Here is a 27,289-nt window from a genome sequence, read left to right on the forward strand (position 1 = left end):
CGGGTGGCCTCATTCACACGTGTCCTGGTTAGCAAGCCATGCCCAGGGTGCCTTAGTGCTCCTCCATGTGGCTCCTCTAACCCCAGCTGGCAGGCTCTCTCGGGCTCCTTCACACGGTGGCCTTAGGGCTCCACACTGACAGGTGCGGAAGGCTTTTCAAGCTCGCTTCACATTTGCTGTCATCAGGGAGCAGAGCAGGTCACAGGGCCTCTCAGATTCAAGGGCTGGAGAAGTGGACCCCTCTTGTTGCGGGGGAAGATGCTCCACTGTTGATTAAAACTTAGAAAGCCTGGAAGCTGTGTGTCACCAGCTAGCAAGGAGCAGCTCTGCTGAACGTGGCCCTGGGCAGTCTGGCTCCGTCACGCATCTGCATCCGTAACGCAGGCTGCACAGCACCTCCCGGGATCTTTGACTGAATGTCTGTATGTTGAGGCTTGAATGTTTTAAGATACCTTTTAGCATAGTTTTTAATATCCTAAAATTTGTACATTGTCATGATAACTGATTTTTTTTATATATTCCAGGGAATAATAAGTCACAAAGGGAGGAGCTGGACTCCATCCTCTTTCTTTTCGAAGTAAGTTTTTATTAATTCATTTAGCTTTTAAGATTCTTGTCAAAAATATGGTATTTTAGATCTTTAATTTTACTTAAAGATAAGTAAAAATGATGGACATGTATACCCTTCCTTCCTCTTTTACAAACAATGCTGCTAAGAATGTTCTTCTGATTTGTTTTCCTTGTGGGAGAATTTTTCCTGTATGGGTACCTAGATGGGAAGTTGTATGCACATTTTAAATATCGATATTGCCAAATTGCTCTTCGAAAAGGTCATATAAACTTATTTATTTTTTAAAATATTTATTTGGCTGCACCCGGTCTTAGTTGCTGCACGCAGGATCTTCATTGCAACGTGTGGGATCTTAGTTGCGGCATGTGTGTGGGATCTAGTTCCCTGACCAGGGATCGAACCCAGGCCCCCTGCATTGGGAGTGCGGAGTCTCACCCACTGGACCACCAGGGAAGTCCCCATATGCAAGTTCTGAAGCGTGAGGGTAAAGCTTGCGTGCTTGTCCCCCCCTTTGCCCTCCCCCCAGTTTAAGATCCAGAAGCGGCAGTTGCCTCTCCCCTGACCCCATCCCTTCTCTGCTCCAAAGGCAGCCATGCCATGCTCTTTGTGCCATTCCCTTTCTTTTCAAAGATGATTTTCCACAAGCATTTGTACCCCTAAACAATGCACCATGGGGTTTTGTTTGGTTTTGAGTGTCATAAACATGGTCTCATCTGGTGCACAGTCAACGTTATTTCTAACCTTTATCTGTGTGTTTGAATCTAGTGCTGGTTCGTTCATTCCATTCCCACTGCCGGGTCAGGTGGATGTATGATTTAATTCCAACATTTCGTCTGTAGATGGTTTTCTTGGTAGGTAGGCAGATGGTCTGGGAATAAAGGTGACTCTGGTCTCCTTGTCTTCCTCCACTGGCTCGGCCCTGCAGCGCGCTGGTAAATGGGAATGATAAAGGTGGTCTTCCTGTTTCTGATTTAAAGAGAGTTTTGTTAATGTTTCATCATTACGAATGATGTTTTCTGTAAATTTTTGGTAGATACTCTTTATCATAATAAGGAAGTTTGTTTCTATTCCTAGGTCGGTAAGATTTATAAAAAATCATAGATGGGTTTTGAAGTTTTCAAAAGTTTTTTTCTGCATTGATTAAGACGATTCTTCATGAATATTAATGTGGTGAATTCCAGTTCTGAGTTTTGGGCAAGGCTAGTATTATGTTTGCATTTTTGGATGTATTTTCACAACTGAGGTTGGTCTGGATTTCCTTTCCTCATACTGTTTTGAATGATTCTGTTACAAAGGTTACAGGACCTGTTGTCAAGTGTCTGTTCTTTTTCTATTATATAAAATAGTTTGTATAAGATTGGACTCACCTGCTCCTGGAAATGTTTTTAGTCTTCCCTGTAAAAACCATCTGAAATGGGTGCTTTTTTGGTTATGTTTTTTTTTAGTGGGAGGACTTTACTCCTTCCATTTCTTTAATAGTTTTTGGATTACTCTATGATGATTCAGGTTTAATACTTCTTCTTGATTCTGGTTTGGTAAATTATATATTTTTCTAAGAATTCAAGGAATATGGTCTTATCACCAGTTTTAAAACTTATGGGCACGGTCCTTCTTTTAAGAGCCATACATAATCCCTTCAATTTTATCTGCTTTCGATTAATCTTCGCTGTCTCCACACTGTTGCTGTTTCTTATTACTAGAAGTAGTAATAAAAGCATTTATGTTACACTTTACAGGTATGATTTTACTATCTTTCAGTTGCCGTCGCAGCAGTTTTAAGCTCTGTTCTCAGTCTAATTGCTGTTCCTTTAAACGCCTTTTCTCTCTGGCTTAACAGTCTTGTCTTAATTTACCCTTTGGCTCTGCAGTCTCACCACGAAATATCTATTTGAAAATTTCTTGCTTTGTATCTGTGTGCTTCCTATATTTCTGGATTCAAATCTTTTATAATGTCTGTAAAATTCTCTGCTACTTTCTTCTCAAATATTGACTCTTTCCTCTTCTTTCTGGCCGTACTTTCTAGGATTCCCATGCAAACTTCTTGGTCTGTCCTCCGCATCCCTCAGGCTCACCTCCGTCCTCCCCACCCTGTCTCCTGGCCTTGCGCTCTGCCAGGCGGCCTCGGCTGTCTCTCCCCAGGGCGCTCTCTCCATTTGGGTCTAATCTGCTTCACTGTGCTATTGATCTTTTGATTTCTGTGTTTTCACTTCTCTTGGTTTGATATTCATATGTGGCTGGTTGCTTTTGATGGTCTCTTGATCCTTGTTCATTTTTAGACATCTTTTATTTTCTGAATCATTTATAATGGAAGAGTTCGTGCACTGTATCTGATCATTCTTCTATCTGAAGTATGTCTTTGGTTGTTGAAAGCTGTTGGTTATTTCTACCATCTCTCACGATGGCTTCTTTTCTTGTATGTTTTGTGATATGATTTTGAGATCAGATTTCATCGGATGCAGATTTAATCTGCTTGAATCCTGTTTTTCCAGAGGGTTTGTCTTTGCTTTTGCTAGGGGTCTGGTTTGAATCCCATTTTTTTCTGGAGGGTTTGTCTTTGCTTTTGCAGGGGGTTTGGGAGTGCTCTTGTTTGGGATCAGTTTGGCTCCGCTTGAGGGTCCTGGTTCATTACTGGCATCCCTGGTTCATTTCCTCACACCCACCTTGGGATGGGCACGGGTGTCTGGAGCGCGCAGATGTCCATAAGTCCTCCTGTGTACTTGGTGTGCCCTCCCCTCCTGCTTCCTCTCTCACTGCTTTTTAAGTCCCTTGCTAGTTTCCCTGTGTCCTCCGAAGCCCAATAACAGTTACCTTTGCTGTCACTGTCCTGCAACGGGAAAGCCCATCAGAGCCTGTGGTCCTGTACCCACACAGAGGGGGTTCCAACACCTTCTCCTCGTGTCCAGAAAGTCTAGATTAAGGAGGGTGTTACTCCCCATACATTACCATCTACAGGGGATGTGTTGCCTATATAAGAGAACAAATATATATTACTCAAAGCTTCATAAAACCTTCATTTGGCACAGTAAATATGAATGAAAAATGAACTTGCATTGCTTTTGTTTTTGTTTATGTTCTCTCTCTGTCTCTCGCTTCAGAAGGTAGGTTGTAATTTGTATGGTTCGTTCTGAGAATTAAGTAACTTCATCGCTACCTTCTACAAGTTAGTGCCACGTAAAGAGATGGTTTATGAGGATTTGAAGGTAACTACTTATCAAGGTGTAAATAATTGGGAAAGGCTTCCTTTAGAAGGAGTGGTATTATTAAGACATGTTAAATCACAGAAGGGATACCATGTAAAGACTGTCTATAAATAAGAAATGGATTGAAAGAAAGCGCGGAGGTAAGGGAGTTAAGAAGGCAGGAAAGAGGAGTCTTAGGAGGGCTGCTGCCTGCTTTGTGAGTCAGGGCTGTTTGGAAGGGAACCTTTGAGAAAGGAAGCAGTCATTTGTTCAATGTAGTGAGCTACCGAAGACATCACACTGCTCGGATGAAGCAAGTGGCGACAGTCAAGGCTGCCAGCCCAGGCCGAGTCTCCTTCAGGCAGCGGGTGGACCTTCCCATCTTTACGTTGGGTGGCAGCACTGTACCCCTCAGAAGCTGACCTCCAGCTACCGTTGCCTGTGGCTTCAAATCTCTGTACCACTTGGAGTTTCTCTTGTTGCTGGTTCATGGAGATGTGTGTCACGTCTAATTGAGGTTATGACTCCTTAATTTTACTCTTCTTTTAAAAAGATATTTCATCTGTCATTGCCATGTGTTTCAGATGGGCCTGCGGGATGATGGTGTGGGACCCCATCAAATAAGTCAACGTTGCTGACTTGACCAGAATATAAATGTTTTACTCAGGCCATCCTGCTTAATCCTTTCCCTCGGAAATACGTTCAGTCTTTCCAGTTTCTATCAATGGAGGGTTGGGGGCTTGGTTGTGTCAGGTGACTTGCCCAAGACTGCACATCTGTCCAGTGGTAGATAGAGGTTTAACCTCTGGTCTCACTCTAGAACCCATTCCTTAACTCAGCGCCAGGCTGCTCACCACTTAGAAGTCTCGATATTCAAGCTGTATTCCATGGGCCACCTATACCAACACATGCCTATTCTTGTACAGGTCATTCATTCATTAGACACATTTATTGGGTACCTATTGTGTGTCAGGCACACTTCTAGATGTTGGAGGTTTGGCAATGGGCAGTGGGATGGATGGAACGCCCTGCTCTCATGGAGCACGTCTTAACATTTCATGGTAAATTGAAGAGTCCAGTGGTGAGAATGGATATGTCAGTGCTCCAGTAACCACCTTATGAGTCAGAAAATTCTGAAAGGCCCTTTTCAGAAGTGACACATAGATGGTGGCCTTTGAGGTGGCTGCCTACTTAGGGGAAAAGGAGGGTTGGTGTAACAGTGTAAGGCACCTGGTGAATGGGTTTCAAGATCAAATAATTCACTTGACTTTGAGCAGCTTCTGCATTCAGCAGTGGAAAGGTGTTCGTGGTTCCTGGGATTTGTTTTAATCAGGTATGGTAAGACGCACAGACCTGAAAATGATCGGCATGAAGGAAGACGTTATTCCGGTGCATCCAGTGCCTTAGAAGCAGGAGGCATGGCGCGTCAGGTAGGGCCATAAAGAGAAGCTCCAAGGTGAAAAGAGCAGGCAGAGAGGGAATCCAGGGCTCTAGTGGAATCTCTGTCTGAGAAGTGGTTTCTGCAGAAAGGAATGGGCCAGGCGAGGTCGCCAGCAGGCTGAGCAGGTTAGGATTGGATAGTGTGAATAATTGCTGCGGGCTCTGGGCTCTGGGAGCGGCCCCCAGCTTTCAGTACCTGGTCGCCAGGCGATGCGGGCAGGGGATAATGTCCCAGAGTGTGAGATCCCATTAAAGGAGGTGGCTGAGGTGTGGATTTGGGCTTGGCTGCTTTGCATATCAAAGGTGTGCTGGCAGGTACTCCCAGGAATTCACTAACCTGGGAGGGCAGCTCCTGCCAGTGCAGCAGGACCCCAGGTGTCAGAGCATCGACAAAGGGAGAGAGTGGCATGGACATATACACACTACCAAACGTAAAATAGATAGCTACTGGGAAGCAGCCGCATAGCACAGGGAGATCAGCTCGGTGCTTTGTGTCCACCTAGAGGGGTGGGATAGGGAGAGTGGGAGGGAGGGAGACGCAAGAGGGAAGAGATATAGGGACATATGTATATGTATATGTATAACTGATTCAATTTGTTATAAAGCAGAAACTAACACACCATTGTAAAGCAATTATACTCCAATAAAGATGTTAAAAAAAAAGAACACAGAAAACAAGAAGATACAGTTCTTAGATGTTGTTTCAGGCCGTCTGTCATGCTGTATGTCATCCCCCCTTTGGTAGAGAAATCGGGCAGTTTGGATAGAGTTTGATAGCAAGGCATTTCCCCAGCCTCCCAGTCCCCAATTAAAATGTACATCAGCAGAAGAGATTTCATATTAAAACTTGCACATATCCTGGCCTCAGAATGCTACTTATTCATCTGTTTTTCAAATATCACAGAGTTAGAAATCACAGATACACGGACATTTGATTTCTAGATCCCTTATTTTTGAATTTATCTAAATTACCCCACCAGATTAAATAAACCCTGTTTTTTTCCCTTCCTAGAGGCTGAACGGGTTCTTGTTATCCTGTGAAGTGTGGCGGGAGCTGGTCTCGCACTCGGAGTCCCTGGGGCTCCCTGTTTGGCTGTTGGGGTCACTCTATGAGAGCACTGTCACCCGCACTTGGCTTGTTGCCCCCTGGCCTCTTTGCGCACAGTTTCACTCCTACCTCTTGGTGTATGCAGCTCTCTTTTCAGGGTCTGCCCTTTGCTCTCCTGCTCTTCTGGCCCAGTCTTTCAGGCTGTGTTCAGAGCCCTTGTTTCTCCTGGCAGCTCCAGCTAGAGGTGCCCGTTCTCTTCTGTCTACTTGGATAATGCACTCCCACTTGGTACCGTTGCATTACAGCCGGATGTTCCTGGTTTTCCCTCCAGGTGTCTTAGATTCCTACGGAGACTAGGAAGTTCCTGGGGCCCCTTGTAATCCTTTGTGTGCCCCACACCGATTGGCACTTGTTAATATTTATTGTTGGATTAAAGCCTCTTAAATTCTCAACTTACCTCCCATGGGGTTTATGTGGTATTTTTCTATTAAAACTATTTTCTTTTCTCGCCTATAACTCCCTGGACAAAGGGGATGAGAGAAAGGTAGCAGAAGGGCTGGCGAGGTTTGGATCTGGCTTTGGCACAGCGCACCGTGCGGCCCTGACTGAGGCAATGAACCTTCCTTTGCCTTGGGGTCCGCGTCCCTGTGGCAGGGGTGGGACCAGATGAGGTCTGGGGGCTCTTCAGCTCTGCCAGCAGCCTAAGGTCCCACAAAGGTAGCTTTGATGGAAGTCTGCAAACAAAGACGTCTTCAAAATAAGAAGTTCACGGGGGAGTCTTTTTCAGCATGAAATTTAGTTTCATGCTTTTATTTAGTTTTAATATCAAATCACTTTGATCAGCCTTTGAGTATCTAAACACCTCAGTTGCTTTCTTCTCTTGAGCAGCTCTGTTCACTAGAACTTTCTGGGACGATGGGAATATTCTACATGCAGCTAGGTGACCACTCGCTACATGGGCTACTTCGTGCTGGGAATGTGGCTGGTGTGACTGGGCAACATAAATTTTAATTGTAAGTAGTTTGATTTGATTTAATTTTTTTTTTTTTTTTTTTTGCGGTACGCTGGCCTCTCACTGTCGTGGCCTCTCCTGTTGCGGAGCACAGGCTCCGGATGCGCAGGCTCAGCGGCCATGGCTCACGGGCACAGCCGCTCCGTGGCATGTGGGATCTTCCCGGACCGGGGCACGAACCCGTGTCCCCTGCATCGGCAGGCGGACCCTCAACCACTGCGCCACCAGGGAAGCCCTGATTTAAATTTTAAACTTAAATAGCCACACGCGTGCTAGTGGCTGCCGATTAGACAGAGAGGCCATGGCGTCTTCCCGCGGAGCCTGGCGACCTTGTCTGGAAGACTTGTTTCCTCTTTGTCAGACACCTGGTTAAGTCCTCAGCATGTGGCCTGTCCCTCTCCTCGTGGGGAGGGGACTTCACTGCAGGTTTAGGGTTTTACCGGAACATGCCTTTGGCCGAGGGGCACGCGCACCTGCCTCCTTGGGTGGGGAAGCAGGGCCCCAGAGTGGCGTTCTGCAGACACAGGGTTGAAAAGCCACACCAGATTTCGTCCTGCTCTTTTCATGCTTACTTTAAGATGAAAATAATAGTATAAACCAGGGCCAGTCAAATGGGTTTGTACTTCATCTCGCCCTTTCCCTCCAGCCACCCATCGAGATAAAGAAAACACTGTCGGTGTCCTCCCAGGGCAGTACCTGCTGGTCCTCCTCACCCTTCCTGCGGTGGGAGGTTCTGGTTGGAGAGGACTGGACATCAGAGCCAGCGGTGAGCTGCCCAGAGAGCGCAGGTGACGTGGGGCTTCTTCAGGGGCCAGCAGAGGAGGAGGGGTGATGCTGGGGTCCTTAGGTTTTATTTTTCCGTTACCAGCAAAGATGACAGTTTGTCTGACAAGCCTCCTACCTAGCGTCTGTGGGAGTGGTGCTGGCTTGGAGGGGACTCGGGGGTGGCAGCCTTGCTGGGCGCGCTGATGTTGGGGAATCGTTACTGACCGGCTGGGAATCCAGGGCTCTAGTGGAATCTGTCTGACGTTAATGGAATTCAACCCAGGCTCTCCGGTTCTTCAGTGTTCCAAGGGAGCTTATACAGAAGTGGGTTTAGCCTCAGATTCTTTTCCTCAAAATAGGGGAAAGGACTTTTAATAGCTTCCCAGATGATGATAATTCATCTGGACTGGTGAGGTGCCTGGGATTGTGCGAGAGGAGGTGACATGACGTGCTGGTCTTCACTCTGTGCAATTGCTTTCGCTGTGCCAGCCAGCGATTTGTGGATTAACTGTGTTCACCACATACGCATTTATTTATCTTTTCACTCTTAATTACCTCATTCTGCTCCAGATATTAACAGTGAAGAAGAATTGCCTGAAGAGAAGCTAGAATTATGGATATAATAGGATTATAAGCAATGCTGAGATGTTTGTCCTCCCAACTTCTCTCCTCCTCCCCCACCATCCTTCTTCTTTTGGTGGAACTGTTTATCTTTTCCAACTCTTTGAAAATGAAAACAAATTAGAAGCTCCTGTGGAGGTTCAGGGGAAATGCTTGGACTGAATCATGGCCAGGCCTGTGCATTCAGGGCAGATGACCTGCAGGATATTAAGTCACAGCCCTCTTTTATTCTGAGCAAATAACACAGAGCAAGACAGCAGAATTGTAATTTTACAATTAACTAGTTTCCACAGCCCTGCTCGCCCCTGCTTTATTTGTCATTAGTTATTCCAGACTGTCCAGCGTGCAGAAAACCTCCAGGGCTGCTGCCCTCCCCACGCCGAGGGGAAGGACTTCGCGGGCCTCTCACACTGTTAGTGCTTTTTATTTCTTTTTCCCGTAAGGACCACTTTACTGCTGGTGAGTGGAGGGGGGACAAGAACAAATAAAATGCACACGAAAAACAGATTCCTCTTAAATTCTTGGAATTTAAGTACTTATTGAGAATTTCAAAGATTTGGATGCTTCAATGGACTTTTTTGCTTGTTTGTTTAAAGGAATGATTCCAACTTTGAATGCGGCTCCTGGGTCATTGCCGTAATTCTAAATGACTGATTGCAGCTGAGAGAAGTCAGGGTCAGCTCACAGTTCCCGGAGAACTGGGGCGACAGATACTCCTCTCCATCCCCAAAGCCGCCCTGAGTTCCAGTTGGCAAGCATGACCAGGATACTTGGTCATCTTTCTGACATCGGGGTTTACTTTCATGTGTGACGTATATTTAAACTGATCATATAGAGACATAGAATTGCTCTGGCTTTCTTCATAGCGTTAGTCATGCTTGCTGTTTTTATCAACATTTGGCCCTTGGTTGGGGGCAACTCCAGGTGGTGACGTTTCTGTCACGGCAGAGATGTGACCTGCTCCCCGACACCCCCTGAGACTTCCTCAGCCGGGGTTGCAGTGGAGGTTGGGTGGCTCGTCGTGCCCTTTCTCCCTGGTCTCAGGTGTTGTTTGTGGTGGTGAGTTAGCTCAGTAATCGCCCCTCAGTGCCGGGTCCTGTACGGGATGCTGGGGACATAACTGAACACAGGGCCCGGGTCTTCTGTTTCTGTAGCACGTGGTTATCCTGGTGTCTGCTTTTGATCATGAAATGTTTATGATCTCTGCAGACTGGAAGATGGAAGCAAAGCATAAACATCGAGTCCTTTCTAGAATTCTGTGAATGCACTGTTTGCAGTTACAATTTGATTATCTTATTACAGCATGTTAATAATTTGAGATGAGTGTCTGAGTTGAAAGGAGCCATTTTCAATGGACATTTTAACTCTAAATTTAATACCAAGGCTACAGTTTTCCTTATGCCTTGTAACTTCCAGGTGAGAAACTTGGGATTGACCCAACAGGATATACTGAATTACTCAGTTTACCTTGGAGGAAGGGAAACTGGAGATGTCTGGAGCTGTTTGCGGCTGTGTGAAATTACATTCCCCCTTTTCTCTGCTGCAGCCCGGGTGCCCTGGCCCCGCTCTCCTGGGTAGCTGACACCTTCAGGAGTGGGTCGCCCAAAGGCAGCACCAGCAGATGCTTCCAGGAGCCCTGCAAGGGCAAAGGGTAGAAACTGCATCAGGACTACACGTATGGAAACCTCACAGTGAAACTCGAGCACGTTGTATTTACTGTTAGAACAGCAGGAGATAACGTGAAGAGCTTTTTCTCTCCCTTTAAATTGATTGGAATTCATATGGGAACACAGTTTGGACGAGTTGGTTTCTTTGTCTGTCAGTTTAGGAGATAGTTGTACACAGACTTGCTGTGTTGTCAGTTTTCTGTGGCTTGTTTTGCTTGGATATGGCGTGGTGGCTGTCACAGAGTGACACCCGGTGTGTGATGTGCTCCCGACACAGGATAGGCTGTAGACCTGCTGAGCACCAGCTGCTCCCGCAGACCCTGGCATTCGCCGGGTGAACTTGGCAGAGAGGCCAGTCATGAGCCAACTGCAGGTCTGCGACACTTTGTAACTGTGGGGAAGCGGGCGTTTAAATCCTCGAAGGTTCTGGGAGGGTGGGGACCACGTGCTGGCATCTCACTGGGGGGTTGTTATTTCTCTACTTTCCACTTACCTGGAAACGCTCTGGAAGTGATTTTCTTTTTCCCATTTTGTGAAAAATGGCACAGAAAAGACAGACAACTGGTTGTGTTGGTATCAAAATTGAAAAGATCTGAAAAATACAGTTTTTAGCCAGAAAATAAAAGCTGGAATTGAAGAAGAGCTCAGCAGATTTGATTGTGACTGAGGTTTCCTGTGTCAGATCCTTGTGTGAAAAGAAGACTCCTCTTGGGTGTGTTCCAGTGAGTGTGTTATTCAGGGCAAGACCACATATTATGGGTAGAATTACGTGCTACTCTGTCATTTTCTGTATTTTATTGTTCATCTTTCTGTGTTTGAAAGCCAGTTCTGATTGACTTGGTCTTTGGTAGAGGAATTTAACTTATTTATATTTATTATTTTTATGTGATAATTAACATTAAACTTTTTTTTTTCTACTTTTGTTTTTTGGGGGAGAGGTTACTGACTTTCAATGCTTTGCAATTTGGGAGATATACTTTCACTTTTCTATCATTCCAATAATTGTCTTTAAATTAACAAAATGCTATTTGAACCTTTTTCTGTCTGTTATCCATATCAAGAATAAAGCAGTGTTTGGTGGTACTTTTACTCTAACACCACATATCTTTTGTACTTCTTACTTTTCACCTATTTTAAGCACTTTATATCCAGATTATTTTAATGTTTTTTAGAATTTATTTCTCTTATGTTAATGATTTTGAGGATTTACTCTATTTTTGATACCCATATTAATTCCAATTATATAAATATAGCTCATTGTTCATAGTGTTTATGCACCTGCATCCTTGTTTTTGGATTGTTTATTTTAACTAATCTCTTTATTTGCTGGAACATGACTCACTTAGTATGTTGAGGAAGTGAGGTGTGTGGCTGATAAACTCCCAGCTCTAGAATATCTTGTTTTTTTAAACTTCAAACACATACAGCTGGCTCTACGCTTTTCGAATCATCTTTTTTTCTCAATACTTTGAATCTTGTTTGCTTTTCAATAGAGCTGTAGTTTACTCTAGTTCTCTGTATCACATGCTGGATTCACATGTAGGCATCTGGTTTGCTGTGGGACTTCTGTCCTCCATGTGTGTCTGTGTTCTGGTGCCCCTTCTTCTCGGCCTGGCCTGCAGTGAGCAGCTGACCATGCTGTCTTCTGAAGCTTAATGTTGCAGAGAGAAAGACGGAGGTCAGCCCGAGTTTTGTTCCTTTGTGGATAATCCATTTGTCCTTTTTAGATTTGCGTAGAATTTTTAATTATATTTTCAGTTTGCAGCTTGGAACGTGCTACGTCTAGACATTTATCTACGTTCAGCTTATTTAGTTCTAGGGAGGCCTTGGGATGCGCATCGTCTCAGCGCAAGGTTATGGTGGGAAACCGCGGCAGACTCTAGATCCGTGTTTTCCAGGTTTTCATATGCATGTGATATTTTCTGATTTCAAATGTCACTTACTTGTGCATCTGCTGCTTTTATTTACCTAGATCTTTAAAAAGATTCAGTGTCCTCTTGGGTTTCTTAAGAATGTGAATCAGAATTTCTAAAAAAGTATCCTCCTCTTGCAGCAAATCTATTTCAGGAGGAACCCGTTCCTCTTGAGGATGGTCTTCTCCTTTGCTGCATATTCTAGGTATGTTCTGCTTTCACGGGAGGGGGCCCCCACCCACCACGCCTCTTTGCAGTTTCCTTTATGCTTTAAGCGGTAATTCCTCTGAGTGTTTTGCTTGTAGATGGGATCTTTAACCCTTTCTGGGTTTTCATTATTTAGTGAGGTTTTCTAACATTTTTATATTGGTCGATTTCTAGAATACAGGAGGGTGAAATTAGATGCCCCCCTCTCTTTTTTTTACATTCCGTATTTCCTTTAGATGTCTTTGCCTTGTGTTTTAAGTCTTTTGAAATATTTTTTTTTCTCATTAGCCGAGAAAAGTCTTGCCTTTTGAATGATGATCTAATCAAGTATTAAGATTTACTGTAAGGTTGTAAGCACAGTTGTATTCTCATTTATCTTTATCAAATGCCTGCTCTCCAGGTTCTGTGTTTCTATGATGTCAGAGTATGAGCACCTTCCTTAAACGTGGGCATTTTCTTGTGTCTGCTTGTACACATGCACAAAATTAGAATCCCCTTTGTCTTTCTTTTTTTTTTTTTTCATTTTTCATTCATTCATCTATTTGTGCATGCAGTGCTCATTAAGAAACATTATTGCCAGCCACTGTTCTGGGTGTTAGGGGTACCAGGTGGCTCATGGGGGTCTCTTCTCTCAAGGAATCCAGGAGCTGCTGGTGGAGCGGGCCCAGTGCCTGTCTCACTGGGGAGGGATGTGTTGGAGGGGAGGTTGCAGTGGGCCCTTCTCAAGAGGTGAAGTTTGAGTTCGGTCCTAAAGACTGAAAGGGATGTAGGAAGATGGAGCTGTGTTTTCCCAGCTCAGTAACAGCATGGCGAGTGATTAGCTAGAAGGGGACATGGGATAAGAAAAAAAGCATTACTTTTTTACCTAAAAATATAGTCACCTTATTTTTAAGATTATGCAGTTCGTTATTTTAGCTCTGTTTCTCTTACATTTTGAAGTCCCAAATGTTGACACTCAAAATTCAATGAAAAGGTTTTGTCCGCATTAGATAGTTGGGTCATTTTTAGTGAGAGAGGAGTGGCCAGGCCCAGGACAGCTGAAGGACACATTGCTGTGTCCAGAGGTCACCCCGGGAGTGTCCAGGCCGGCGGACTCCTGCTCACAGGGGTCCTTCTGAGACCACCTCACGCGTGGCCCAGGCATTCACAGGATGTTTCCTGTAAATCCATCTGCCCTGTCCCATCATAAGTTTTCCAAACATTTACTCAAAGGGCCAAGCGACTAAGACTTCCATTCTTCCAAACTGAACTTTCTGTTTTCTCCCTGGTCAGTGTTTTCTGTACCTCGCACCCTTGTGCCACGTGGCTGGTTTCAGGGAGAGTTGCTCCCACGTTCTGTACTTGTGGGCATAACAGGTTTAGTTGGTCATCGTTTACGGTCGTTACCTTGTGTCAGTGAGTATGTCATATTTTCCTTCTTCTTCACTGACCTACCCTTCTAAGTGGAATCGAAATCAAATGTGAATCTACTGGGATATGTTGCAATCATCTGGGAATAATTTGAAAAAAAAAAAAGTTGCCCACACAAATTAAATGAAGATCAACAGTTTTAAAGTACACGATAGCATCTTGTATAAACTACAGCTTCCATTTCACATTATTCCTGGTCATGCAGTAGGTTCTGGAGAAAAAAGGACTATGGATAATCAGTTAAAAGAATGACAGATTCCCCGATGTGCTGAGCAGTAGTAATACCTAATTTCGATTTCGAGTGTGCTATAATGGATTACCGTATAGATGCAGCTGAGCACTGAGCATTAACTACGGCCATGTGCTTTTCAGAAAAGTAATATTTATTCACACTGTGTGGCTTTCCTGCACTTTTAAAATTTTACTCTCCACCGAAACTACAGACAAGATGTCAGTAGCTTATGTGGCATTTGCAGTAGTGTAGCTTGGAATGTGGGCTGCAGTAGCAATACCTTATTGTATTTGCCTCCGTAGAGGTAGGCTTCATCTGGGGCTTTCTGAGGGACAGGCTTAGCATTTAGACACAGATGGTTGTTTGGGGCTTCATTTTTATTGACCTCATAGACTTTAATGCATAAAAAAATGGCCCTTGCCATGTTTGAGTGCAGAAAGCATCTGTGTGGGTAGTTTCAGCCTTCTAGTTGTTGTATAATATTACATCCATTTGGGAATATTCTTAGTAGCTCAGATATTGGGCATGGTGTTTCCTATCCAAACCTTACTGAGTTTATTTTTGAGTATCTTTAAAGTCCATCCATTTTGTAAATCTGAAAACTTTTATCCAGAAGTGGTGATGATAATATAGACCCGTCCTCAGAACAAGTTGAGTCTACTTGTGGCCAACTGAGAGCATCCAAGCATCCAGATGCACGCCACCTTGCTGTATCCTTTGTCCTTCTTTATATTAAAAAGACATTTGTCTTTGGTGCATACTAAGAAAAGAAACCTAAATCAAGAAGACCAATGTGTATTTTGGAAAGCTGAAGAGCGTGATTCAGTGCCAACTTGGTTTCCTGACTACAGTGAAGATCTGAAGAGCCATTGGGCATGCTAGGCATTCGTCTTGTCCAAGATGAGCTCTCTCCTAACTCTTTAGAGTACTTTTCTCAGCCTCAGCTGTACAAAATTTTTAGATTAAGTAGCAAGATGGGCCCAGAAGATGATCCCAGAATGTAGGCGGGGTGCCAAATCCCCCTGAGGAAAGCATGACAGAGGAGGACACCGAGTGCTGCTGTCCCGCTCACTCTGGGAGAGCGGGCTGGATGCAAGGAGGCAGGAGATGTGCAGGGATGACGCAGCTGTCCAGCTCCCATCTCCTTGAGGCTGCAGCCAGCAGAGACCCCGTCCCCGAAGTAGGGTGCACTTCTTTAGGACTTCAGCCTCTTGATATGAGAATGTCCTGATTAGTCATTGGAAGATGACCGTGGCAGACAGAGACGAGTGCAGCTCGAATCCCCTCCAGCCTGGCTGCAAGGAGTGGGGTCACCCCAGCCGCCGGCTGTCAGCGCTGTCTTCAGCTTTCCAGCCACGGCCATGCTCTTCCCATCACGACCCCAGCCAGTGACTGAGCGAGGCAGCAGTACAGTGGCCTGGCCATCATCAGGCACGTGGGGCTCCTCTAACATACTGTGAGCTCTGTGTGGGGGTCTGTTTCTCTTTCACAGATGCTATTCCCCATAAACCACTAGGGCTTCTAACTGCACACAGGGTCTGTTTCCCAGAGAACTCAACCTGCAACCATTATTATTCATTTGGTAGCAGACATATTGAAATAGCCTCTGTAGTAAATTTTTTGGTAAAGAGAAAGGATGAGTTAAAGAATCCTAAAACTTAACAGCATTATTTACAGTTGCCAAGGTATGGAAGCAACCTAAATGTCCACCGACAGATGATGGATAAAGAAGATGTGGAATATATAAACAATGGAATACTACTCAGCCATAAAAAAGCATGAAATATTGCCATTTGCAGCAGCATGGATGAACTTGGAGGGCATTATGCTGAGCGAAATAAGTCAGACAGAGAAAGACAAATACTGTTGATATCACTTATATGTGGGATCTAAAAAATACAACCAACTAGTGAATAAAACCAAAAAGAAGCAGACTCACAGATATAGAGAACAAACTAGTGGTTACCAGTGGGGAGAGGGAAGGGGGGAGGGGCAATATGGGAGTTGGGGGGAAAAAGGGTTATTATGAGATTGTATGAAATCATGTGTGTGAAACTTTTGAAAATGGTAAAGTACTATAGAATTTAAAGACTCATTTAATAAAAATTAAAAATAAATAAATAAATAAATGAATATTGACTGAAAAAAAAGAATCATAAAACTTAGGCACAAATGGAAGCTGTCTTTCTCTCTTGAGTCCGGAGAGCCCCCAGCCCACCCCCAGATGTGCTTGTTCTGGGCTCCAGAGCTGCTTGTTTGGCTGGACAGCAGCCCAACTGCTGATACCCTCATCTGTATCCTTGGTTCCAGAGTAGGTGGTTTTCTTGTACTCACCTCCTTGCTTGTGATATTCTCCCGCAATCCATAGACCTGTCTCTGGGTTTTCTCTGCTGTCGTGTCTTCTGCAGCTCATGGGGACATTCAGGTTTACATTCTGATGGTAGGACAATGCTTGCATTGGTTCCTGTTAAAATGTTCTGTAGAAATCTGACTTTCTTCTTCTTCTTGTGATTCCCTTTTAATGTAATGGAACTTAACAAGACATAACCGAGTTTTTACATTTAGTTCCTTTTGTGTGTTATCCATCTAAAATGCATGCTGGTATAATTGCAAAGTGAAGACCTTTTTTGATTTTTTCCCCCCCAGAGAGCCACTTGCCTTCATAGAGTTTATAGACTGATAGATCCATCCTGCCTGGCACTTGGTGTTTGGCCGAAAAAGGTTGTGGGTTCTCTGGGCAAGGGAAACCATCGAGCTCACTTGATTTAACGCTGAAGTCACTTTGTTATGTGGCAGCGATTTCCCCACATTTCCAGCATCTTTAGCTTTTTCTAACTAGTTGTCATATCAATTAGTCATACGTATTTCTAATCTTTAACACAATAAGCCTACAAACACCTGGCACATCCAGAGTTTCTCCTTTGACTTGTGCACGCTTGCTTCTAACTTCTGTTCCCCCGTCCGGCCCCCCGCGTCCTTACCTCCTTAGCAGAACTTCAGGAAACTGTTAGTGCTTGGGTTTTATCTCATTTCATTTCAGGCTCTCTCCCTGAAGGGTCTCACATACACACACCTTTAACTGCTGCCTGTTTTCTGTTACCATCCAGATCCCATTTCTATATTCTAGACCCATATACCCGATTGCCTATCAGAACATCTTCAGTAAGGTGGTCCACTGACACCTCAAATTCCAGGATGTCCAGAGCCAAACCTGACATGCTTCAATTATGGAATTCCTTCTGGATTTGACATCTTGGATTAAATTATTGCCATCTACCGAGCCCTCTGGCAGGTGGGGGGGGGGTCATTCTTGAGTCCTCCATTTACCCCAGCTACTCGACCTGTCCACCTTGACAGTTTCCCCTTCTGAATGTCACTGTGCCAGCTTCTCCTCTTACCCTGCTGCCCCTGGTCCAGGCCATTTCACTCCGTCTGAAATACTACCACTGCTTCTTCCTGCACGCCCCTGCCTTTCTTCTCAGCCGTCTTACGGAACCTGCTCCAGGGAGAGCATCAACCCCGGCCTCGCCTGCCTCTCCAGGCCCGTCTCCTCCCTTCTCAGCCGCCTGCCTGCTACGCTTACTGCCTGCTGCTGTCTGCCTCTGAACCTTCACACACGCTCCTCCTCTGTTCCTGCCCTCCACTTGGCAATTTAATTAATCTGTAAGTCTTAGCCCAAGTGTCCTCTTTTCCAGGAAGCAATCCATGAAGTCCCCACTGATGGGAGGCGCTTTCCCCTCACCCGTGTAACACATCATACAAATTTCTGTCAGGCTTCTTTTTTTCCCTGAATGATATTTTCCTTACCGTCTCTCTTGCCCATGAATCATGAAACCCTTGGAAGTAAAGACAAAGTATTTTATTCATGGTTATTTTATTTCTGCATTTCAAATACCAAGGCTTATAGATATTTTTCACTAAGTGGGATCTGGCGTGTGTGTGTGTGTGTGTGTGTGTAGATCTGCCGTGTGTGTGTGTGTGGTGTGTGTGTGTGTGTGTGTGTGTGTGTGTGTAGGTATGTTTGAGTGTATGTCAGTATTATCACATAGTAAAACAAATTTAAGGTACCCTTTAGAATTATGGGGTTAAAAGATAACAAACCAACATGTTCTAGGGGAAGTCTGAAGTGGAAAAATGGAGGAGAGAATTTAGTGATTTTCAGCATGTGATCAGCTATGCACAGCATTAATATATAATCAGAAAGAATCTTTGATGGTCTGTGTAGCATTTTCATCTTTGTAGATGTGTAGTGTGTAGAATTTATGACAAATTATGTAACTAAATACATTTATATTTTATGTTTATCAGATTTTGAAAAACTTAGTTCTTTTAAATGATGCAGGTTTTATTTTTTGTTTGGGTTTTCTTTACTAGGTTCAGGGCTAAAAAACGCCCACACATTTTAATGTATTTTAATGTAAATGCCATCACTAATTCAGTGATGTTTAAGGAAATATAAGGTACATATTATTTCAATGTGAATATAAGACCATAACAAAGATCAGGATTACCTATAAAATTCACAATTTCACAAGTAAAAAACATTCAGAATTCTTTTACTGAATATTTATTGAGCACCGACTGTGTACCAGGCATGCTTCGGGCCCTGGGGATATTTCAGGGTGTTCTGGCCTTCATGGGGCTTCCAGTCAGCCAGGGGTGAGGACTGTGCCAGGGACGATGGGACAGGTGATGGAGGAGGTGACGTTTACAGTGAGGCCCATCTGCTGGGAAAGACGTCCAAGCCGGGACAAGTCGTGCCCTTGATAGTCACCCACATTGGATCAGGTTTACCTGTGGTGGCTTTCCCAGTAGACGTTCTTACACATTGCTTTATTGTCAGGTGGGAACAAATGAGGTAAACACACGTGTATATTGCTGACCCAGTTGGAAAGTTACGACAAGAAAACCAAACCAAACCCCAAGCTGGCTTGAATGGAAGAGGTGGTGTGTCGATAGCTGCCTGGAAATATACTTATTCCGGAGGTCTGAATATATCAATAAGTTTTTTACCTTAATCTTTTTTTTTCAATTTTTTAATCATAGGAATCTGATATATTTTTTAAAATATTTATTTATTTATTTGGCTGTGCCAGATCTTAGTTGCAGCACTTGGGATTTTTGTTGCAGCATGCGAGATCTTTAGTTGCGGCATTCAGGGTCTAGTTCCCTGACCAGGGATCGAACCAGGGCCCCCTGCATTGGGAGCGCGCGGAGTCTTAGCCACTGGACCACCAGGGAAGTCCCTACCTTAATCTTTCAAAATGTTAGACTGTTAGGCTAGATAAACCTAGAATGAGGATTTTCATAGTAAAATAGAAATATATTATCAATACCAAGGAATGAATTTTAACCAGCGTTTGGATTTTCTACATTTTTTTAAAAGGCAGTTACAGATAGAATACAAGGACTTTTATTGCCCAAGAGTAACTTGCCAATACTTGTTGTAGAGTGAAAATAAAGTCGTTCTCGTTTGTTTGGGTCTTTCGGGAAAAGCTGCTTTCATTCTCCAAATACTCTTGTATATTGTAAATTTGTTCTTTATTGTATCTACCAGAGGCAGTGGTGGGGGGATACTACAATCCTAAAACTAATTTTTAGCTATTAATTTCAAGAAATTCTTGCCACCAATTTCATTTCCTTATTCCACTGAGTAAGGTCTTATCCTTTTTGTTGTTCATCTTTCTTCCCAATTCCGTTTCTTGTCCAGAGACCAGCGAGGATTTTAATGAAAATGGGAAGTGGAAGGTGAAAAAGAAGACACCTAGAGAATCTGGCATTTGAGAGCTTATTCTTGTAATATTTAAGCAATGGCTGTGATTTAATTAAGATAAAATGATCACTTCAGGTTTTTTTTTCTCTTTTCTTTCTTATAGGGAGAATTCAAGTTGGGACAGTAATCTCTTTAAAACATTCAGGGAAGGAAGTTTGCTTGGGGCAAGTAAAAGAGACTGTCCCACTGGGGTCCAAAATAAAGTGCAATATTTATGTTATTATGAAGTTTTTTTTTCTTTTCTGAAATATATCTATATAGATATATATAGATATACAGCATGTACTATGGGCTAACATGAAAATGTGTAATTTCATTTGTTGTTTATTTTCTCTTTATATCTTCTGAATTTTCGTTTGTTTGTTTTATAGAAAATACTGCAGTTTCTACCTGAACGAATTTTCTTTCGATGGCATTACCAGAGTATAGGTAAGAACAATTACAAAAATGTTAAGTAATATAGATTTCTTCCAATAGTATTTTCAGTATTGTTTTGTATAATCAGCACCATCAAGATAGGTTACAGCAGGGAATATTAATAAGTGTGCCAATTAAAGCTGAGACAGTCCCACCTGGCCTTCAGAGGGAAGTGCATCGTCTGTCTCCTGCTCTAAAAGTGGTTCACAGACCAGCAGCCTCAACCTCACCTGAGAGCTTGTTAGAAAATGCAGAATCTCAGGCCCCAGCCAGACCTCTTGAATTACAGCCTGCTTTTCCAACAAGAGTCCCAGGGGATTCCTGTGCACGTAAAGCTGATCTGGAGTATTTTACTTAAATAATTTTACATTTTTTTCTTGCAAGAGTATCTTGTTCTTCAGGCCTTTATCACGGACTCAGAATTATTTTGTTTGACCGTTTTAGAATGTGGCAGCAAGAGGGAACTTGAAATAAAGCAAGTTACCGTGGCTGCCCTTCTGTCCAGTTCTCGACATCTCACAGTTTACTCTCAATTTACTATTCACAGTACAACAAGAGTAATTTGTGGCATTGATTGTGAATTCTACCTTATCTTTAAATAGAGTGTCCGGTTCAGTCCTCCTGCCTTAGAGGACTCTGACATTTCCTGTAACTCTTCTGCCTTACCAGGTGGTCATATTTGAGGAGAGCATGACCTTATAGTGGAATCTTAACTATTAGATCATTCATTCGTTCAAATATTTATTGAGGGAGAGACTTTTATTGAGGGAGAGACTTTTCAAATATTTATTGAGGGAGAGAGGCAAAAACAGAGCATCTCACCATACTGTATTATGTAAGCTGGTTGCCTAACGGGGATTAGGTGAGAAAAAACGAGTACAGTATGATCATTGCTCTACAAGAAGTGTAATGGGAGCAAAGAAGAAAAGTTGAATAATCCTATTCAGAGGGATTGAGGAAGCCTTTGAAAGAGGTCATTTCAATCTGAGCCTTGAAAGATGAGTGTGGGAAGGGCTTTCCAGGTGAGAGATCAATAGGAAAATGATAGGGAACCTGAAAGAACGTGGCACAGTCAGGGGATGTTCCAAAGTTCAGGGTCCTAAACTTAATTTAGGATTATTTATGTGAAAACTGTAACCGATCTTTATATAAACTGAATTATTTAAAGTTATATGTTATAAATGTTATAAATGTGAAGAAGGTAAAGTATATATACTAAGCACACTATTGAACTGAATGAATGAATCGTTATCTTAAGATCGTGCCTTGGTCTTTCAAGCTTTCAAACACACAAAGAAAGTTTTTCTTTAAACTTTAGAGTTGTTGATAGCCTTTCTGTTTAACTGATGCTTTGACCTTCTGTATTTAAATTAAGGTAAAAATTAAAAAAAAATTAAACATTAAGTATAAGAGTGACATCACAGGGATGTGATGCTCTGCAGTACAGCAGGAATGGATGACAGTGAAAAATACCTGCATGCAGTGTTTATCTGTGCTCCCTATAATCCTTCAATGTTGTTTATGTCGTCTGTGTGAAAACCACCCTCATTTTCTTCAGATAATACTTTACAATGTCTGAAGACTAGTAGGCTCCCCTCAGCATGAATGAACTTACTAGAACTACGTGTGGAAATTAACTTGCCACTTGTGTTGTGAAACTTTAGGTACCCATTAGGCAGTGTGTAGTATCACTTCAACTCTGCCCAGGACCTCGTGGGCTGGTTACAATTGCTGGTACAAGTAGCGTTGGTACCCAGTTTAAGAGTATCTTTCTGAGAACAGTGACTTCTGGCTCGGGGACTGCAGAGCGCCAGGTCTCCTGAGCCCCTGGGAGAGCAGGTGTTATCTTTGTCCGTTGTGTAGAATAAGCCAGCTCTGTAACTCAGTCAGAATGCATCATGTCCAAGGACGTTCAAGAATGAGCATTTGTGTATCAAGTCATCCTTATTATTGACACTTGTATACTTAATGCTTGAATCAAACAGGCTTTTTTCAGGTAAGTAAATTTTTGCGCGATTTATCGAACTGGGTAGAAGTTGGTGTTGCGATGGGCCCACATCCCTTTTCTGATGCTCTCCAGGCTAGACGTGGGTTGAATCAGAGTTTCTCAGATTTCAGAATGGCGCTGTGGTGCGTGGGTGTATAACGACCATCGAGTCAACATTAGTGTCTGTAAGTAACCCCCAGGGGCCTGGGCAGCACCCTGTAACCCAGAGTGTCAGGTTTTCTGTAGCCTGAGGTGTAAGTACTCATTATTGTGAGATAACTACACCCCAAATAGCCTCAGGCTAGCCCGGTGTTGCCACCGCATGAGTTCAGGTCACGTCAGGTCTTGTCCACTAAAGAATGACACAGAAAGAGAAAAACAAATATCGAATATAATGCATATATTTGGAATTTAAAAAAATGGTATAAATGATCTTATTTGCAAAGCAGAAGTAGAGACATACATAGAGAACAAACGTATGGATACCAAGGGGGTAAGGGGGGGTGGTGGGATGAATTGGGAGATGGGGATTGACATCTATACACTATTGATACTATGTATAAAATAGATATCTAATGAGAACCTACTGTACCGCACAGCACAGGGAACTCTACTCAGTGCCCTGTGGTGACCTAAATGGGAAGGAAATCCAAAAAAGAGGGGATATATGTATACGTGTAGCTGATCCACTTTGCTGTACGGTGGAAACTAACACAACATTGTAAAGCAACTATACTCCAATAAAAAAAATGAAAATGTAAAAACAAAAAAGAGTTACACAGAAAAGTTTCTGTTTTCATAGCTTTTTGGATTTTGAAATCGCCAGTAAGCGACTGTGGATTTGTAATTCTACACATTTTTTTTTTTTTTAATACCTCAGCTGTACCTCTTGCATTCTTCCCAGTTTGTTTGGACCTGTTAAAACTGTTGCTATTTGTCACTCAAGATCTTGACCAAGTTCGTTATAGAAAGTAAGAAACTGTAGGGAAATACCAGATATCAAAGGGAGAGAATGTGCCTTGGATCTCTTCTTAGCACTGGCGTCTTGACATGTGCAAAACCTCTGGGGTCAGGACAGGAAGCTTTTCCCAGCGCCTGACAGTTTAGGGACCTAAGCTCCCTTATTGCAGGTTTTCGCATTCTATTTAGATATCTGGTATTCCTTACCTAATAGGAAGAACACTGCTGTGTAAACGTCTTAATTAAATGTTAATTGGGCCTGGTAGGGGCCAAGGTACTCTGAAATATTGGGTTAGCACCTTGGAGTTTGGTTTTCACAGCACTGACACAGCATGCTTCCTGCCCCACAGTACAAATGACAATGTTACTAGCACAGAAGCCGAAAATATGAGCAACTCCTGCATCTGCAAGTCTTAGAAGCTCTCAGACCCACCCGATAGCCACATTTTACCCTGAGAAGGAGGGAGATAATTCGAAACATCAATTGCCACAGTTTTTGAAGTCGGCTTCTTATCTTGTCATCATGTTTTGTCTGTAGCAAAGAGAGACATTCTATTTCTCTTAAAAGTGTTCTTAGAGGGAAAAAATAGTCTGTAAGGTTGTTTTTTTTGTTTGTTTGTTTTTGCGGTACGCGGGCCTCTCACTCTTGTGGCCTCTCCCCTTGCGGAGCACAGGCTCTGGACGCACAGGCTCAGCGGCCATGGCTCACAGGCCTAGCCGCTTCGCGGCATGTGGGATCTTCCTGGACCGGGGCACGAACCCGTGTCCCCAGCATCGGCAGGCGGACTCTCAACCACTGTGCCACCAGGGAAGCCTATCTGTAAGGTTTTTAAGGCTGGCTCCTTGCTGTAAATCTGTGAACAAGGAACATATTTGAACTCTAAGGCTTGCAGTGTGAAATGAACACTGGCTCATTATTCTGAGCATCTGGAGATACTGATTCAAGTGATGTTTGGAGAGTAAGGAGATTAGGGAAATGGCTGACACAGCACTTATGAACTCTTGATATATGCTGGCCTGTTACTCAACTATTTGCAAATTTCCATTACTAATTACAAATGGAAAAAAATGTGTTTATTAGATTTTTCTTGAAGTCCATTTTAGGCCAGTAGTAAATCATGGTGGGTAAACGTGGCTGCTTGAAGCCTTATCTGAGAGTAATACTGAGAACTGACAGGGAGTGAGATGATGACAAAGAATGGCACAGCAGCAAACCAGGGATATTTGGTACAAGGGCAGGCTGTGGCACCCCTTCATGTGCCCATGTGTCTTAGTACAGGACTCAAGTTATACATGTGTTCACTTTAAGAAGGTTTACTACTCCTGAGCTTCTATAAAGATTTTCTGTCCCATTCAGTGTATAGTGCTGCATCTGTACTCAGTAAATGTTTGCCGAGTGGATGAAAGTATATGTTTCATATTAGAGATGTTTTATATTAAAAATGTTTAAAAAATAAATAACCTTTGGGCTTAAAGGAGCAGGCTCAATTAATAAAAGTTCACACATGTACAAAACTTCATACATGGTTTTTATATATGAGTCACTGAATCCAGTTTGTTCAACTAGGTTTTTCTTATACATAGTATAAAAACCAGGTGCATAACTAAACTGCAAATATGTTTATGGCTTTTAAAGAGTATCCTTGCATTGGGTATACCCCGGGCTACCCAGTGGGCTCACATTGCCTGGGATGTGAACACACTCTCTGAGGCTCATTTCTCATAGTTTCTGCTGCTCACTCTTTGGGAGTCTGAGTCTGACAGCCCTCCCAGGGCCCCGCCCCGTCAGCCCACTCTTCCCGAGGGAGCGGGGGCTCCCCAGGCACTTCACACCAGGACTCCCTCAGGGTGCATCACAGCCAGGCTGGGCTAAGTCCGGGGCCCTGTGTGCCTCGTGCCCACTGAGGGCTGGCTGGGCCTGATGCCCTGGCAGCTCACTTGGTGTCCTCCCAGCATCCTCCTTCGGGTGCTTCCCCCATCACTGCTCTGCGTTTCTTCCCCTCTTTCGCCTTTGTGCTCTGCCCTCCGGAAGCCCTCTTCTTGGGTTAAGCGACAGCCCTACAGCCTCGGCCTCTTGCTTTCATCTCCTTGGCTGCAGAAACCTGGGTTTTCTCTGATGCTTCTCTGTCTCCCTCAGGGGTATGGGGGTGAGACCACGGTCTTTTTTCCTTCAAGGCCCATTCCAGACCTCATCCACCACCCCTTCTACGGAAACCTCTCTCCCTTGACGATGCTGCCTTCTTCTCTTGTTGTTGCCATGTCCTCTGATCTTCTGCTCACTTACTTTTCTTTTTTAACGGCTTTACTCTCTCTCAGTCCTTTTCCTTCATGGCAGCCATAGCTACCCATCAGCCCCTTGACCCCCTCGCCTTCTGTGGCTTCCTGACTTCTCTTCCAAGCCTTGTCATGATGCAGATCTCTGTCTGACCACAATCTCCATCCCTGATCTTTCACTCAGTCATTTCCAGGCTACCTGCTCTGTTTTTTTTTTTTTAAATACAGCTTTTTAAAAGTATAATTGACATAAAACAAATTGTACATGTTTAAAATATACATTTTCATAAGTTTAAGCGTAGGTATACACCTGTGCAGCCATTGCTGCAATCAAGATAATGAACATAGCCATCACTCCCAAAAGTTTCCTCCTGCCCCATTCCACCCTTCCCCAGCTCACCCCCCAGTCCCCAGGCAACCACTGATGTGCTTTTTGTCCTTATAGTTTGATTTTTTAGAGTCTTATAGAAATAGAATCATGCAGTGTACTCTTTTTTGTTTGGCTTCTTTCACTCAATACAATTATTTTGAGAGTCATCTGTGTTGGTGCATGTATTAATAGTTCATTCCTTTTTATTTCTAAGTTGTACAGTAGTCCATTGAATGGATATACCATAGTTTTTTTATCCATTCATTTGATGATGGGCCTTTGGGTTGTTTCTAGTATGTGGCTACAAATAAAGCTACTGTAAACATTTGTGTACAAGTCTTTGTGTGTGGACATGTGCTTTCCAGTCTCTTGAGAATGGAATGGCTGAATCAAATAAAGGCATGTGTTTAACTGCCAGACTATTTTCCCAAGTGGTTGTACCATTTTACATTCCTGCCAGCAGTGTGAGAGTTCCGATTACTCCACATTCTCACCAACACTTAGTCTTATCAGTCTTTTAATTTTAGCGGTAGTGGTATCTCGTTGTGGTTGTAATTTGCATTTCTCTAACGACTAATGATCTTGAGCATCTTTTCATGCGCTATTTGCCACCTGTATGTCTTTGGTGAAGTGTATCTTTGAATCTATTGCCTATTTTTAAATTGAGGGTTTCCCCCCAATACTGAATTTTAAGAATTCTTCACATATTCTAGTTATAAGTGTTTCAATCAAATATATGATTTGAAAATACTGTCTTCCTGGCTCTGGCTCATCTTTTCATTTCTTTAATAGTGTCCTTCAAAGAGTAGAAGTTTTTACTTTTGATGAAATCCAGTTTACCAATTTTGCTTTTATGGATTATGCTTTTGGTGTCATGTCTAAGGAATCTTTGCCTAACCCAAGATCACAAAGATCTCCTGTGTTTCCTTCTAGAAGTTTTATAGTTATATATTTCACATTTAGGCCCTTGATTCATTTTGAGATAATCATTGTTAATTTCAGCTTCCTCCGGTAGACTGCTGCTCCCCTGTGCTTAGATGTTGTAGTGCCAGAAAGTCCTGTGCTTCTGCTCTACTGGCACTTTCAGCAGAGCTTGTACACCAGCACCCACTTGGCATTCCTCCATGCTCTTGCCCCTTCTCTGATGTCATACTGCCATCGCTTATTAATTGGCTTGAGGCACGATGCATACACAGAGGGAGGTTTTTTTTTAATTAAAGATAAATAAGGAAGGGTTTTATAATGTTAAAGTTAGATTTGACACGTCTTTGTGAAATTGTGGCCTTAAAAATATCTTTAAAAGATCTTGAAAAGATTGCCACTTTATCAGGAGAAATCTTCAAGCACTTATCAGTGAGATAAGCAAAGAAGTAGACTTTGAAAACATTGATTAATTTGCTTCCATTAAAGCCAGGAAAGTAAAATTAAAATACATTCTGTGTT

At 43.2% G+C, this 27,289-nt stretch overlaps 1 protein-coding gene across 5 annotated transcripts in view; it reads left to right on the top strand.

Moving 5' to 3' along the window:
- The window catches only part of RALGAPA2 (Ral GTPase activating protein catalytic alpha subunit 2), a 283,235-nt gene that overhangs the window by 26,920 nt on the left and 229,026 nt on the right, over window positions 1-27,289 (top strand). For all 5 annotated transcript variants that reach the window (XM_029222062.1, XM_029222063.1, XM_029222066.1 and 2 more), the window contains exons 3-4: window positions 525-577; window positions 20,210-20,267. In XM_029222062.1, coding sequence (XP_029077895.1) covers window positions 525-577; window positions 20,210-20,267 — 111 coding nt within the window. The remainder of the gene's footprint in view (window positions 1-524; window positions 578-20,209; window positions 20,268-27,289) is intronic.

The sequence above is a fragment of the Monodon monoceros genome, unplaced genomic scaffold (assembly GCF_005190385.1).
Source record: "Monodon monoceros isolate NGI ecotype Baffin Bay Population unplaced genomic scaffold, NGI_Narwhal_1 Super_Scaffold_13, whole genome shotgun sequence".
Classification (NCBI taxonomy): Eukaryota; Metazoa; Chordata; class Mammalia; order Artiodactyla; family Monodontidae; genus Monodon; species Monodon monoceros.